The sequence below is a fragment of the Nelumbo nucifera genome, chromosome 6, assembly GCF_055504915.1.
Source record: "Nelumbo nucifera cultivar China Antique chromosome 6, China Antique-T2T, whole genome shotgun sequence".
Classification (NCBI taxonomy): domain Eukaryota; kingdom Viridiplantae; phylum Streptophyta; class Magnoliopsida; order Proteales; family Nelumbonaceae; genus Nelumbo; species Nelumbo nucifera.
Window position 1 is genome coordinate 41881997 of NC_142654.1, and position 16307 is coordinate 41898303.

The window sequence follows — 16307 nt, forward strand, 5'->3', positions numbered from 1 at the left end:
ATTAGACATCACCATCAGATCCCAGACACCTCCAAATTTCTACCTATAAAATTTCAGCTCAAAACACCTTTATTTATCCCTTCATCACACATAGATTCCATTCGAGGCTCCAGATTAATCGAAATAGTCCCTTTTTAGAACTACCCGATCAGGGCCCATTTGGCGAAATCCGACCCCACCAAACAATTCAAAATTTCTAAAAACCTTACCCTTCCAAATTTCAGTAAAAAATACCCCATTTACCCATCCATAAAAAAATTCCATTTCAGCCAATTTTGTGGACATGCAAACACAAAACCACGATTAGGGCCACCTCAAACATATGATATTTGACCCAAAAATCCCCACCATTGAATCACCCGGCCTGACCCCTTTTAGACCCGGTTTGCCTCATTTTTTATAATTACCAAAATAACCTGAATTTCACCGAATTTACAAAACTGCCCCTCTAATATAAAATTAACCTAAACTTCTCGTTAAGGGAGATCAACTATTCACTCTCCTCTCCCGTTCGAACATCGAACCAGAGCAGCGGCGGCGATCCTTCCTCCCTCCACCGCCCTTTCTCCCACTCTCTCTTCTTCTTCTTCTTCTTCTTCTTCTTCTTCTTCTTCTTCTTCTTCTTTTTCTTCTTTTTCTTCTTATCATTCTTCCTTCTCTTTCCTCTACTTCCTCTTCCCCTCCTTTCTTCTCCTTCCCCTTTCGGCGTTCATTTTCGGATCGCTTTCCATCACTGTGATCTGGTCATCACCATAGCCACATCCATCGCATTTCCGTTTAGATTTCAGGTGACATTCACATTGGAAAGATCTCCTTCTCTCGCCAATCTCCCATTTGTATCCTTTGAGAACCACTGCTATACGAGATGGAAGTCAGCTCAAGCTCCCTATTGCAGAGTTAAGTTTCAGGCCAAAATCCCAGCCGAGTAAGTATCGTGATTACTTCTTTATCTTATCCTATTTCTGGGTTTGTTTTCCCGTTTTGCATTCGATAAATCAAGATTTGGGGGTGGGAAAAGTTCTGGGAGATGGTAATCAGTTCACTGTCGAATGAACTCATGTGAAACGTTCGACTCCAACTCGGTTGATGAATGGTTGTTACTTCCCTTGCTTGATGACGGTTGTTGTTTCCTGGAATAATATCGCCGATGATGCTGCTAATGTACTGTCCATTTCATTTATTTTTATTTTCATTTGAAGTTCAAAGTCAGCTCGAATAGGAAGATTTGAAGGTTTCGAATCCCTTGCATATTGTTATTCTCCTATCAGCTACCTTGTTCATATGTTAAATGCTGCATTAGACGTGAACAAGACTGGTATTATTTTCTGATTTGCTTTGTTTCGTTGCTTGTATATCTGCTGAGATTAGTTCTTCTTGTCTTCTTTTTAATGTCACCTGTTTTGTCTGCGTTTGAATCAAGTAGTCGCCGGGATTGATTTCTTAAGATTAAAAGGGGAAGCACTAAATTGTTTGGAGATAATGGACTCTGACCATCCGTGGAAGACTCCGGGTCACTGGAACTCGTTACCTGGATAAGAATAATGTAGTAAAAAAATAAAAAAATAGAAAAAGGGAAAATTATATAAGGGAGTTATAATGTAACGGAGGGTAATTCATTTGTCGTTAGATCAGGTTGGAATGAAGTGTAAGACAAGCTCGTTACAGAGAACAAAATAAATTAGGAACAAATAAAAAAACCAATATGAATAGACAAAGTAAATAGATAATAATAATAGCAAAGATGGTATGAAATAAAGAGTAAGAGAACAAAAAAAAAAAAAGAAATGAACAATTAGTGAATAAATAAACCATTAGTATTTCATTAGAAAAGTAAAGAAAATAATATGATTGATAAAAATAAAGGGAAGAGAAAATAAAAAGATGATAAAAGTAAAAAGATTAATAAAAAAGAAAAAAATAGCAATAAAAGGAATACAAATTCAATTAATTAAAGAAAAATTAAAAAATCACAAACAAAAAATATAAATAAAATAATACTAAATAAGAAAATAATAATAATAAAATAAAGAATATTTTTTTTATGATCTTTTGTTCTTTGTTTGATATTAATTAGTTTTATTTTATGGTTTGAATATTTGCTCTATTGTTGTTATGATTGTTTGGGACACCATGTGGGTCCCACCTATTGGACCTGGGAGAAGGGTGCCCAACCCCATCCCTCTTCTATCCGAGTCTTGCTCGGATTGGTTAGCCAGTGCCTTGGGCTTTGGAGTCACTAATGAACAAAAAATGCTTTTTGATGTAAATCTCGAAGGTCCCATCACCTCCATTTCCATAATTGATGAGTGGTGACTCCATTCCTAGCCCAAGTGAGCCGTTTTCCCGATGCTCACAATTGGTCTCCGTTACATTATGTGACATGGTGTAATATTATTGGCAGATGTAGAAGTTTTTCTACATCCTAGATGCAGATGATGTGAACTCTCTTTCAAGCCCCCTGAAAACCTTTTCAACTCACAACACTTTCCCTGTCACAGCGACACTCTCCCTCTCCCTCGCAACTCAGAAATGCTGCAATCCATCCTTAGAGCCGCCACGACCACTGTTGCTCGGACACGAAACTCTGTGAATGTTCAGAACGTAATTATCCCTACAACCACGATTCTCTCCTCTTATCAGTATTCTTCGAAGGCCTCTAAATCTTCCTCCTCGTCAAAGGGAAACAAGTCGAAATCAAAAAATACTTCGTCTAAGACCGATGACATTTCGGTCTCCGCAGGCGCAGGCGACGAATTTGACTCTGATCTATTAGATGAAGGTGCTCGCGCTCGCCGTCTTGTAGAGGATGAGAAACACAAGTCTCTTGACATCGGTCCCAACAATCGACCTCTTTTCACCACTGCCAAATCCATCTCTGAGCTCACTAGAAAGGATGTTTGCACTTACATGAAGTTCAGGTTTCTCTTTGCTATATACTTCATGATTCTACTATTCATATTAGTATTCATTTCCCTATGGTTGTTGGTTTATTTGTTTGTGACCATTTTCCATGGATGACTGTGGCGTAGTATGGAAGAACTAAATGCGTTTTTGCCAGAGGGGTTGCCAGTAGGAATGACAAAGGAGTTTGAAGAAAGCATGCGGAGTGCGTTGCTTGTTCGACAAAGTTTCTTAGATCTTCGTGATAACTTTAGGCGCATTGTTGATCCACCACTATGGTCTTTTGATGGTAAAGGTAAGCTTGGTATTTCCTTTATTTTTTTGATGCCAAGCTTGGTATTTTCTTTTATTCTTTATATAATTATTTATGAATAATAATAAATATCAATGCTCGTGTTAGGGAGCATTGAGCTATATCCATTTTGGTTATATGCTTGAATTTTGATGCGGACAATCAAGTCAGGCTATAGAATTGGAAAAACAAACTTTATGATGGAGAGATATGTAGCCACACAAGTAAATAAGCAAATACCAACCCAGAAACAAGTAAATGAGTAATACTACAATTTATGTGGAAACCTTATAGGAGAAGGAAAAAACCACGGGGCAACGTCGAGAATATTCCACAACAATAAAAAAGTAGTACAATAATCGTCTTATCAAGTTCTTGATAAAAAGTTGAGGTTTTACAATAGAACAGGAAAAAAGTACAGGGTTACCCTTTTAATGTCTCACAAGAAAATAAAATGCCCACAAAAAGAACTACTCCAAGTTTCCAAAGAGAAAAAAATTCGGAATACATTGAAACATGGGGCTACTATTTAGTCAACAATGTTGATAGAATGCAAAATCTGGTGGAAATATGACATCCGTCAATAATTAAAAAAGAACCTCAAGAATTCTTGCATCTCTGTTTTCTCAACTCATTCTTGAGTAAAAAAAAGCAAACGCTTCACTCTTCACGGATGCAAAAGAAACCTCCCTCAAACTTTCTCTCACCAAAAGTTAAAGTGACTCTCATGAATTACTATTGCATACTGAGAGTAAGTGAGAAAATATCTTCCTCATCATCTTCACCGCTAGTGGTTGGATCCATCTCATGGGTCTGGACCACCCCATGATACAACACAACATGGATAACATATCTCTTGGTGCTTATGCATTGGAACTTGTATCAGGACAGATTTGTCAATCTGTATAAGAAAAATCCTAATTGGAAAGATAACTTCGTTTTATTCTTCCACTCTTGGATATACGAGTCAAAGATTTCAAGTACAGCAGATACATTGAAATTCTCTCTTCTTCAAATATCTGGTTGTGCCAACTAATGATTTATATGTTATCATCTGCGAATTCGAGCTTATATGACTTTGCATTAGCTGTTAAGTTTCCAACATTTTCAGTCTATGTAAATTATAGCTGTTAATGTTGATATTCTTTCCATGTGCCTAGGTCCAAAACCTAAAAGGCAGATTGTCTTAGATGGTCCTGTTAGCTGTGGAAAAAGTATTGCACTTTCTATGCTTGTTCAGTGGGCTCGCGAGCAAGGTTGGCTGGTTTTTTATATCGCAAAAGGTAAAGAGTGGACACATGGTGGATTCTTCTATAAAAACCCACAAACTGGTCTTTGGGATACTCCTGTTCAGGCTGCAAAGATCCTCCAGGTATGAATTTCAGGACTTTCCTCAGCTCAAGTGAAATTAAAAGATTCATCAGTGGTACATGAAGTGTAATTAAATTTCCCACTGCTTCCATTCTCATAACTAAGCATAGTGATTTTGACTTTTTAAGTTCTTTGTGAAGTAGATATCAACAGTGTCTGCAGTCTTCCCTTGCAAGTGTATCAGTTATTCCATGCTGAAATGAGAAAACACATTTAAGAAGCATACCTAGATTTTATACTCATTCTATTTTATTTTGTCCATGCGTTGATCTAAATTTACATTGTGATAAATTCCTTACAGAAAGCAATAGTTTTTTTTCAGAAAATTCCCCAATCTTCTACCAATAAAAAAATTCCCATCTCCTCAGAATATGCTATATTTTCTTATTTTCTCAAAAGCTGAAAATTCTTGGATTAGTGATTGATGTCCAGAAATGTCAGAATGCTGCAGTCCTATGTTTAACTCTCTCTCTCTCTCTCTCTCTCTCTCTCTCTCTCTGCACACATATATGTCTGTGCATGTGTACATGTGTGTGTATAAACAAACACATCTGTTCTTGTTATGGGCAACCTTATTTAATTTTCTGTCACCCTTTTTGACAGGAAAATTGTGAAAGTAGTTGTAAAGAGGAACAAGTGCCTTAAAGAATAGATTTTAGCATTGTATGTATTAGTATTTTAAGAGTTGATTACTTCTTATGCTTGAAACTTTTAATACTTAAGAAAAAAAGTTTTAGACAATGATACCCCAGAAACTACTAAATGTAAGCTATTGCTGCTTGAAGTTTTAATTTATTGATTTAACCGTCTCCAGGATTTTTTGAAATTTAATGAATCTCGCTTACAACAAATACCTTGCCAAATCTTTGATCCTATTCCACTGGGAGAGGGTGCTGGTGTTGGTTGGATGAAAGGCGTTGATTCCATGGCAATGCCTGAAGGCTCCACATTATATGATCTGGTTCAAACAGGCCTAACTTACACACATGCTGCCGTTGGGGTGGTAGTTCGTTTGAGAAAAGAGTTATCACTTGTGAAAGATATTCCTGTGCTCATTGCAATTGATCAAGTAAGATCAGAACCACCACCATACAGTTTCATTATCATTTAGCGTCCACTCTTTATCAGTGTTGAAAATTTGAGATTTGTTTTGGCTTATGCCTGTTAATTTTCCCCTTCCAGTATAATAGTTGGTTTACATTCAGCGAGTATGGGGAACCTATAACAGCTCGCTCTTGGCGGCCAATTCATGCTAGAGAACTTGCGACGGTTGGTTCTGATGCTTTTATTTTTATTTATTTTTCCTCGCTCATTATTATGCAGGGCTTTCTAAATGTCTCTTGCAGAATTAAATAACCTGCCACTTTCTGACCCTTGAAAACTCTGGATAGGCATTGTTGGATAGACATAACCGCAATGCTTTTGAAATTTGACTTTTGAGTTTTGCCTATTCATCACTTGTTTCTGCTACATTGTTGGATTGACATAACTACAATGTCTTTTGGATCTATGGTACTTGCTTCTTATCTGATATGCAATTTTGGTTGTTTTTTTTTTATTTATAGAAGGCAGGATTATAAATGCTAGTATATATAATTTATGTGATCGTAATGATAAACGGACTCATCCTTCATTTTCTTGTTATTTTGGCTAGCAAAAACTTTTAATAAATTACGAACAGAAACAATTTGTACAAAGATGCAAAACATTCCCAAATTAGGAGCCAGTTACCCCTTCTCCTTCAGGTTTCCCTAATAAATATAGTTTTTACATCACTGATTCCCTAAAGAACTCGAAAACATTTCTCTTCTCTCTACCACTTGGAGTTCTCTCTACCCCTAAAGAACTCCAAGTGGGTACCCATCGTACATCATGTTGGTTGTTACTTAATGATCACACCATTTGAAAATGGTATGAAACCATAGATGCTAATTATTGATAAGCATCTACAGAAAGGCTATGGAGGTTTGGTTTAGAGAAGGAGAAGGAATCTTTATGGCGGAGGATGGTGGTTGGTAAGTATGGGGTGGTTGGTTTTGGATGGGAATCAAGAGAAGTTTCATCCTCTTTCGGGGTCAGTGTTTGGAAAGGGATCATGAAGTTTAATCAAGAGTTTAGATATCTCATTTGCTTCTCAGTGGGGGATGGAGCTAGAATAAAGTTTTGGGAGGATGACTGGTGTGTAGGAGAGGCTGTGTGAGATTTGTCCAAGACTTTACAAGCTGGTTGCTCATGATGTTCCCATCAGCCACTGTTATGAGATGAGGGGGGATAAGGTGATTTGGAGCCCTAAGTTCAGGAGGCCCCTTTGGGATGGGAGGTGGAGGAATGCCTTAGTCTGCTAGAAGTTCTGGAAAAGTCAAAGATTTCTAGTTCTTCAAGGGATGAGCTGTGGTGGCGGAAGGAATGTAAGAATGGGAAGTTTACGGTGAAGTCCTATCTAGCTTTGATCAAGGATCATCTGGGTGAAGATAAGTGCAAAAGTGTGTGGGGTAATCCAGTCCCACCTAGGGTAGAGGCTTTTGCATGGCTGGTAGCTATGAATAGCATCCTCACCATTGACCATCTTAAATCCAGAGGCTTTTATCTGGCAAATATGTGCCTTATGTGCAAGGAAAGTGAGGAATCAGTTCTCCGCTTGTTCTTTTCTTGCAGGGTGGCTGGATTGTGTTGGAGATATTATTCAGCCCTGTTCGGCATGGATCTGTTCCTTCCTGGTTTTCCGGCTGAAATATTTCCCAAGTGGTCATCTTTTAGTAGTGTAAGAAAGCCAAAATAGTGTGGAGCTGTTTACCATTTGCTGCCTGTTGGTTCATTTGGAGAGAAAGAAACAGGAGAGCAATTTGAAGAGATTCAGTTGGAGTTAGAAAAGATTGCGGCGTTTATTGGAAGGGCTGTAACTGATTGGGTGCTTGTTTTACCTGAATTTGCTCATGTTTCTGTGTCAGATTTAGGGTCTAATTTCTGGAATGTTATCAAGATTCAAGAATGTAACCCACAAAGCTTATTGTAACGAGTACTTGTCATCTCAACACCAGTCTGTATACTATGCTGTTTTATTTGAATAATTTTTTTTTCTGTTATTTATAAAAATAAAGAAGACTACTGGGAATTTTTCTCTTTGTAGGTCTTATCACAATAAATACCAACCAGAGACATGGAACTGTAAGTTGACATGTGCATTCGCAAAGATTAAAAACTGAGGAATGCTAATAAGCAGTTGTAGGATGTGGTCACAATAAATACCTACACCAGTACTTCAAAAAGATACTATAGAAGACAAAGGTTTATGACTTTTTATTCATCCTACCATATCAAATTTTTCTTCTAGTGTGTCTTTTAGCAGAACTGAGGTGTGGTCATGCACCTAGCATTTTGCATGCTATTTAGTGGATGCAACTTGTTTGATTCTCTCTCTGTTTCTCTCACACACACACACACACACAAACACCCAGCTTCTTATTTATAATAACATGATGTAAATAAAAGAAAAGGAAAATTCATCTAAAAAAATAAAAGAAAAGAAAAATACAATCTTGCCCCTGGTGGCACACCCTAATAACAAAATAATAAACAAAAGAAAAGAACATGCTGACAGCATCATAAACTGACAGCACTCTAACAGCAGAAACAAAATGACTCAAAAACAACTCTAACAACAGAACAAATGGCCAAATTTACAAGGAATTGACTTGCAATTCCTGAACCTGTTACGTCTACCTTTCAGTCGAAACAACTTGGTGGAGTTGAGATATGAAATGTTTTAACCAGTGTTTTAAAAGGCGTGGGAGGTGTGCGCGTGGAGGTGCTCCCAAAATGCCCTGAGGCATATGCCAGAGGCGCTGACACCTCTGAGGCGTACACCTCAGGTGCAAGAGGCATACGCCTCTTGCGTTTTTTTCATGAGGCGTGCTAGAGACGTACGCCTCATTCACATCTGATATAAAAAGACAGAAAAAAAAAGGGAAGGAAAGGAAAAGAAAGGGAAGGGAAAGAAAAAGAAGGAAGAAAAAAAGAGGAAAGGAAAGGAAAGGAAAGGGAAGGGAAGGGAAGGGAAGGGAAGAAAAGATAAGGGGAAAGAAAGTGGTTTGCCCCCTTCCCCTTTGGCTGGGGGGCGTTGCCCCCCAGACCCCCCACCCCCAACGCCCCCCAGACCCCCCGCCCCCTTTTCGATGCAACCCAATTTGTTTTTTTTTTTTTTTGAGTTAGGGGGTCCCCCCCTTCAACTAATGTTATGCATCTTTATTCTTCTTAATATAAAAGATTTTTATTAAAAATAAATAAAAAATGAGATCCCCCTTTCCTCTACATCCTCTTAACCCTCCTCTTAAGGAGGCTTACGCCTCATGCCTCTACGTAGTGGAACGCCTCGCGTCATGCCTCCACGTTTTAAAACATTGGCTTTAACTGAATCCGTGTGGATATTACTGGATTCAAATACCACAAGAAAATAGATAGGAAGTGAGCCAAAGCCACAAAGAATCGCCATAGCAGCCCCATGTACTTAATGTGTTTCCCAAGTCAAATAAATTCTGGCCGAGTTCAACTCATCTTTATAGTTGTGTAAAAGCTGCAAAGCTCTCGAAGCTAAAATCGTTCTCCATTCTCTCTCTGAAGCTGTTAATATTCTTGTTAATATAATTTTTTGAACAGCAATTGTAACCAGGATTTTGTTATATCGCATGGATAAAAAATCCCAATCTTCTGAAGTGTTTTGAAATGAAGGTGACCAGTACAAACAGCCAAAATCTGACATACATAAAAATATCACCAAAAAATCAATGATTTACATATGAATTCCAAGGGGTGCTCCCCATTACCAACTTCTCCTTAATGACACCTTCCCTATCTAAAAAGTCCGTAATGTAGGAGCTGAAATTGAAGAGAATTAATGGACAAAGAAATGTTCAGATTTTGAGAAGAATTTGAAGCTGAGGCTTATAGATTCAATGACTCCTAAAGGGAAGTTCATTAGGACTTGGGAGGTGCTACCATGCTAGGTGGTCGAAGTGCAAAGTTTCATTCTTTAGAAACTTACTATTTTTAGTAAAATACTTAATTTATCTTATTTTTTGGACTTATTAATTTCCACAATTGTTATTTATAGTAAAATTGTAATTTACTCTTTAGTATTTTTTTTTTTTTTAATTTAGGATGTGGCTCTTACTGGTTCTGAAGTGTTTGTGTGAGATGAGATAATTTTGGGTATTAGGTCAAGTAATCTAGTTTTAATAAACCTTTTTCTCTTGGCCATTAAGCGTTTTAGTTTGCTAAGGAAAGCATAGTCCTGACTTATCCCAGAACTTTATAAATCTATTGTATGGCCTTGCTTAAGAGATGGAATGAATATTATTTGATCACCCCATGCTTTTCTCTGTTGTACCTAGCTTATAGGGTTACACCTTATGCTACTAAAAGTTGCACCTCGATTGGTTTTTCAACCTTATGTTAACACCTTAAAAATTTCACTTTTCCTCCATTCTAAACCCATTGTTCTCTTCCCTATACATACTAAAACCATCTTAAATCAATTTTTAACCATTCAGTAGCTTAATTTCCTTTATAATCTTATACATTTCATTTCTTCTTGTTCATTAATCCTGTAACAGATTTGATTTCTGGGGTTTTCTCCTATCTGTTTTATATCAGTCATATGTCCCATTTGTAGATCTTGAGACCATCTGAATGAGAAATTAGATTGCTTGACAAAGTTTTTTCTTCTCTAGTCAGAAATCTAAAGGATCAGGGACCATCCACTCTAGTTGTGAGCCAGCCTATCCACTTGGCGGTCACACCTTCCACTGTCAAGCCATTCCAGCCCATAGAGTAGGCTGATTTTCCCACGGACTTGTTAGTTTTCATCCATACAGTTTTATTCTTTTGGATTTTGTTTTTTAAACAAGGGCACAAATAAGGGGTTGGCGTGGAGAATTAAATGGGGGGGGGGTGTTCTGCCTCTCTGTGATAGCTCTAGAGCTTTGCCGTTGGGGGTGAAACACTTTGTGTTAACATCTCAGATCTCCCGTCAAGAGAGTCTACACCTTTTGTATTATTACTTTCAGGAACTAATAAGGTTCAATAAAGGCATTTGTTTTGGTATTTTGATCCATGAGATTATGGGGATTACAAGGGAAAATGCTATAGTCTAACTATGATATGTTCAAGCTCTAAAGTGTCTCTGCTACTTCGCTTAAAAGCAATGGACTTGGCACTAACATACCCACCTAATAAGGCAGATGGAGGTGGTTGCTCGGCCCACTATTAAGGTAAATGGATGTTATAAAGAAGAGACGGGGAGATGTGTTGGCAACAATTACTGCAGTGCACACATGTCTTTGAGAACTGATAATTTAACAGGTATGAGCTGTTCAAATGGAAGATTCTGCAGAAATAAGGATCTGGTGCCAAGGCTGTGATTAAAAGTAGGGCATAGAGGGGTGAAAAAGGAATTTCATTTAAAGAGATAAGGAGGGGTAATTTTGGTATAAAAAAGTGAATGGAATTTAAAGAGTTGGGTGGAAAAAATAGGAAAGAGGCAGACAAAAGAGGTTTATGAGCAGGTTGTTACAAGATATATTTGAGAGACCGAAGAGAAGATCAGTAGTGAAGAACATAGAGTTGCTGGTACGAAGGAAATTGAGTTGTCAAAATGAAATGGATTTGAGATAGACTGGACCAAGATTTTTCAGGGATCTGATGATGAACAGAAGTTGTTGGAGAATAGAGACGAGGATGGCGATGTACACAAGGGTCCATATAAGGTGCTGGAGGTGGTTCCGTTTATGCCAACTGGAAAAAACTCACACAAGGTTCAGCTTCTGACAGCTGTGTGAGGGTACATATTTAGATTGTTACAACTGATTCTTTTTGAACTTTGAGTTTGTAAAGGAGGATGGTGTATTAGAGGCGGAAGCCAATTGTTGCTATCAAGAGAGGGGATATTGAGGATTCCATGGAAATAATTTATCTTAATGCTTTCGGTGGTTCTTTATTGAGTTGCAATGAGAAGCTTTTTGGTGAAGTGATAGTAGGAAAATTAGGCAGAGATTTGGGCCAAAGGAGGGAGTTGTCATATCTTTCATGTTACCAAGGTCTTCTCATGCTTAAAAGAAGGCTTGGTTGGGGGCTGGTCCTTGCAACAAATTTTAAAAGGTGTGCAAGAAAATGGGAGTGAAAATTAAAGCTAAGAATAAAAAAGTGAAGCTTATGATGATAAATATAGTGTTGGAGATGAAATATTGGAGGAAGTGGAAGTTTTTTTTTTTATTTTTTTTGATCAATAACTGAAAAAGTTTTTATTAAATCAGATAAAAAAGAGAAATACAAATGAAGCTCCGAAAAGCCTCCCTTTACCCACAACAAGATTACAAAGAAGCCCAAAAGAGATGTTCCCTAAAAACCCTTTGTTTAGCTTAGAGTATCTGCCAGACCATTTTTGATCTTTTTACCCATCTAAGGTGGCTCCTAATTCTCTTGCCAATTGCCTAATTTCCCTCATAGCCTGTTTGTGGATCCAACTCTCTTGACTGTTGTTGTTCATCCAACCCACAAATTAGCAAGGAATCCCCTTCACCTCCAAATGCCTAAAGGTTAGCTGCTTTGAGAAATGCAATCCATGTGGCAAAGGTGAAACTTCTGCTGCAAGAGAATCTCTGATTCCTAAAGGCCTGAAAACATTGCCAAGGTTGATCTTGTGCATCCCTAAATACCTATCAATGCCTGAAGTTCCTGGGTTCCCAAAAGAACTTCAATCAGAGTTTCAGTTTAATCCTGTTAGAACTTGGGGGAACCCAAAGAGCTTTGAGGTCTTCAAAGTGGAGGATGCAGCAACCACTCCCCATTCTCTAATAATATCATCCACTGTAAAGCTGTTGGAGGAGGTAGAAGATTAATCAGTGAAGGTAGGTGTCAGGTTGGTTGGTAGATGGTGGTGTTCTTGTTAGGCAAACTGGGGTTCAGAGTGGTGCTCCGTCGGCTGGTTTGGGTTTCAGGTTATTGTAATAGTGTTATGTTTTCTGGCACAAAATTATGATAGTAGGTTGGTTATTAAGTTTTTCTTGGTTCTGTGAAGGTTTGTGAAATGTGTAAGAATTGTTAGTGGGGGTGGTCTATTTGCCTTTTTGTTTGAGGGTGCAATGTGGGTGAAATTTTGGGGTGTCTTTTATGGTTGATGCCTTATTACTCTATTTCTTGTAATTCCATTTTCCTTTAATGATTGTAATACCATTGCATGTACTCCCATGTTGTGCTAGTTTTCACTAGGGAATATGTTGATTCCAGTAATATTTATGTCGGTACCCATGGAAATGGAAAGATGTTGAAATATTAGGAAATATGCTGACATTTAAAACCATGGTCCTGTCAAAGCATTTGCTAGTCAATGAGTGGTTGACCAACTAGTCAGTTGAGGTTATAGCATCTGCATCGTTCACCATTCAGTTGATACCTATGATTTATTACCCGGTATGACTAGTTTTCAACTAGACCGACTAGGTTGGCCAATGGCTATGGAAAGATACTTTTAAGTTTTTTTTCTCCTTTATTTGACATTATTTGGCTACCATAAAGATTAATGCCTTTGTGTTATAGGCATGGAGTTACTTTAAGTTTTTAAGCATGTATTTGATTGATGGTATATAAAAATAGAAACAAGGGATAAAATAAAAGGTGAACACTGGATAAAAGGGTCTTTTGGTTCTTCTTCCAAATTTCCAGTTTGTGGTGTTGGCAAATGAACAAGGGGGTCATAAGGCCTATGAAAAACAAATGCCATCCCCCTCTCTCCTAAGCCACTAACAAATACTGAGATTGCATGTCAGAATTATGCATACATATCTTTTTTGATTACTCATAATACTTTCTGCTAATGTATCTTTAATGAATTTGTGTTTTTGTTTTTCTTAAGAAGTTTAGAACTGGTTCTCCTTTCTTTTTACCTAGATGGTTGTATGCTTTTCAGCTTTTGCATTATGAAAATTCTTTTATCTAGCTATTAATACAAAATAATAAAAAGTTTACATGATATTGCATAATTAATCTTAAACATGTTAAACTTGGCATGTATCCTTTATTGTTTGTTGGTTGACTAGTCAGCGTAGTTACCAACTAGTTAACTAATGAATGCATCAAATGGCCAGGGGAAAATGACTAGTCATTGCCTTGTTGTGTTGACAACATTGGGGCTGCCTGCAACATGGGGGCACAGCTAGGTCTCGTAGGCTGTACTACAACCCTTGTTTTTATTTGCTTAAGACTTTAACCAAGGTCCACAAGTCTGTTTTCATCAATCTTGGTCCTTATGTCCAGTGTCCAAGTCAATCAGTGGCAAAGTTGGGTATGCAGAGCAACCTCCATTTGATCTGTACATTATTTGGACTGAAAGGGAGAACATATCCGAATCCGATTGGCTGTATTTTGGTAGTTCTAACATTTCTGTGTTTTAGAGAGGATGTGTCCCTGTGGAAAAGTCTGGTGAGATTTGTCTGGTGAAAACAGTAAGGGTTTGATGTTAATTGTTTATTTCCCATAAAGATCATGGACGTTTTACAGAGTTGTTCATTTGTTCTCATATAAATAAACAAGAGAAAGATACTTACCAAAAAAAGAAAGAAAAAACAAAAAACATCTTCTCTTCAAGTGTTTGCTTGTGGCATGGGGCTTGCAAGCCAGAAAAAATGAATGCGAAATAATTTGAGGTATATGCAGAACCACAATTCCACCTGATGCTTCTGAAATAAACATGTATCTTCTACTCAAGCTTCTTGGTTGGATTATTGGGTTGTATCTTATCAAATGCTTCAGGAAAAACTGATATAATCAGTTGCTGCATACCATTACTTTTGGTTGATAAATTATATAGAGAATTGAACATGAAATGTGGTAAGAAGCCATCATTTAAATAATCGGTTGGCATTTTTCTTGTAGGTTAGTGCATTTCGATCAATGATGCATAATGACATGATGGTGGGGGCTTTTTCTCATTCAACGGCTGTTGGCAAACTACGTAAAGATCTCCCAGATGTTCCACTGGATGCTCGGACTAACTTACCTCGATATAGCTTAGATGAAGCTGCAACTGTTTGTCATTACTATCTCAGGTATGGATATTAATGTTCTGGTCATTTTGATTTTCAATTTATGTTATTTACATTCATGTGCCTACAGCAACGGAGGGGGAGCCCCATGGTCAGCCAGGATTTAGTGAATGACCCCACCTTTGCGGCTGGTGGCCTTTCTTATTGTATCTTGGGGCATTTCCACTCCATTATTAGTTAGTACAGTTGTTGATTTTAAAGATTCTAAACCAAGTGACTTCGAATTTATCAAGGGAATATAATTAATCTGTTGAGCTTCTTTCTTGTTAATGCATATCAATTCTATTGCTTGCGAGCTACTGAGCTTATCCTCAATTTAGCTTTACATAATGCTTTATGAGTTTGAATTGGCTCCCCACAGAGCAAACCCCACATGCCCCCCCCAACAGCACATCTCAATGTGCATCGTCATGGGGAGATGTTCCAATGCACGGTTGTGATGTGCTATGGGCAAGGTTCAAAATATTGATACGCCCGGGCGTATCGGGCGATTCAATACTTGTTTTTTAACTGTTTTTTTTTTTAATATTTTTTTTCAAAACTGGTTCAGGGGAGCCGGTCTAGGACCCCTCCATTCCCTGAACTGGTCAGACCCCTGATACACCCACTGTAGGGGCGTATCGGAAGGGTCCCGGCGATACATAACGATACTTTGAACCTTGGGGCATGCTTTGTTGGGGGGGGCATGAAAATTCAATGCTTTATATGTTAGGACTATATGCTGATTTCTTATTTGACAGGCAAAGACTGATACGCCGGGAAGCATTCTCTGAGGAAAAGTGGAAGAAGATATACTACTTGTCCAATGGAAATGGTGCAGAGATGAGGTGGTTGGTTTCTTTTATACAGTGACTAATCCAAGTTGGTAGTGTTGATATATGATTGGATTGTCCATGAAGATGCAAACAGGCAAGCTTTCCTTTTTTCAGTGCCGCTTGAGCTTTGATTGCTTAATTAGTGATTTAGGTTGAAATGCATCGTTAGAGAAAACTTACCCTCCACGATGATATCAGTTATTGGGCAGAACTAGATTTTAAAATCAGCAATTCACCTTAGGATTACCATTTGACTGCTCAATAAGTCGCCTCTTTATTCTGATATTCCAAAGGTTTTTAGACCCTTATTTGGATGTATCATGTATATCTTATCTATATTTGCTAAATAGTTACGTGATGTAACGACTTTACACTCAATGACACATTAATAAGTGATAGCAGTTGGTGTCTCAACCGCCTGGGTCAACCAGCTATGTTTGTTAACATTTAAAAGTGGCAGAGAAAAACGTTTTGGCTAAAGAGCTAACCGGCCTTGTACTGGGCTTCATTTGGTTGCCAATAGAAAATCGGAGAATGAAAGAAAATAAACAAAGAAATGTTAAAGATGTTTTAATGTTTTATTGTCAGAATGAAATATTTGACTTTAGCCGCTCATCTTTCACATTTTACTCGTTTTTTACATTTTCAGATAATTTTGCAGGAAAAAATAAGTACAATTTCAGGAAAGCTATTGAAATAAAAAAGGGAGAATGACCGATCAACCCAGGGTTAGAATTTGTAGGCTCAAAGTATTGTCGAGGTAGGTGTCAGCTTGGAATTGATGCCAGTTCATGGGCGGACGTTGGTGCATAGTGGGTTGTGGTCTTTTTGAAT

General features: G+C 37.8%; 1 protein-coding gene across 1 annotated transcript; it reads left to right on the top strand.

Moving 5' to 3' along the window:
- Nucleotides 1-485: 485 nt before the first annotated feature.
- On the top strand, nucleotides 486-15887 carry LOC104610663 (mitochondrial 28S ribosomal protein S29-like protein). The gene is made up of 8 exons (XM_010277395.2): nucleotides 486-925; nucleotides 2499-2918; nucleotides 3030-3196; nucleotides 4354-4565; nucleotides 5379-5633; nucleotides 5747-5833; nucleotides 14489-14661; nucleotides 15399-15887. The coding sequence occupies exons 2-8, from the start codon at nucleotides 2530-2532 to the stop codon at nucleotides 15508-15510; spliced, it is 1395 nt and encodes a 464-aa protein (XP_010275697.1). The 5' UTR covers nucleotides 486-925; nucleotides 2499-2529; the 3' UTR covers nucleotides 15511-15887.
- The last annotated feature ends 420 nt before the right edge of the window (nucleotides 15888-16307 follow it).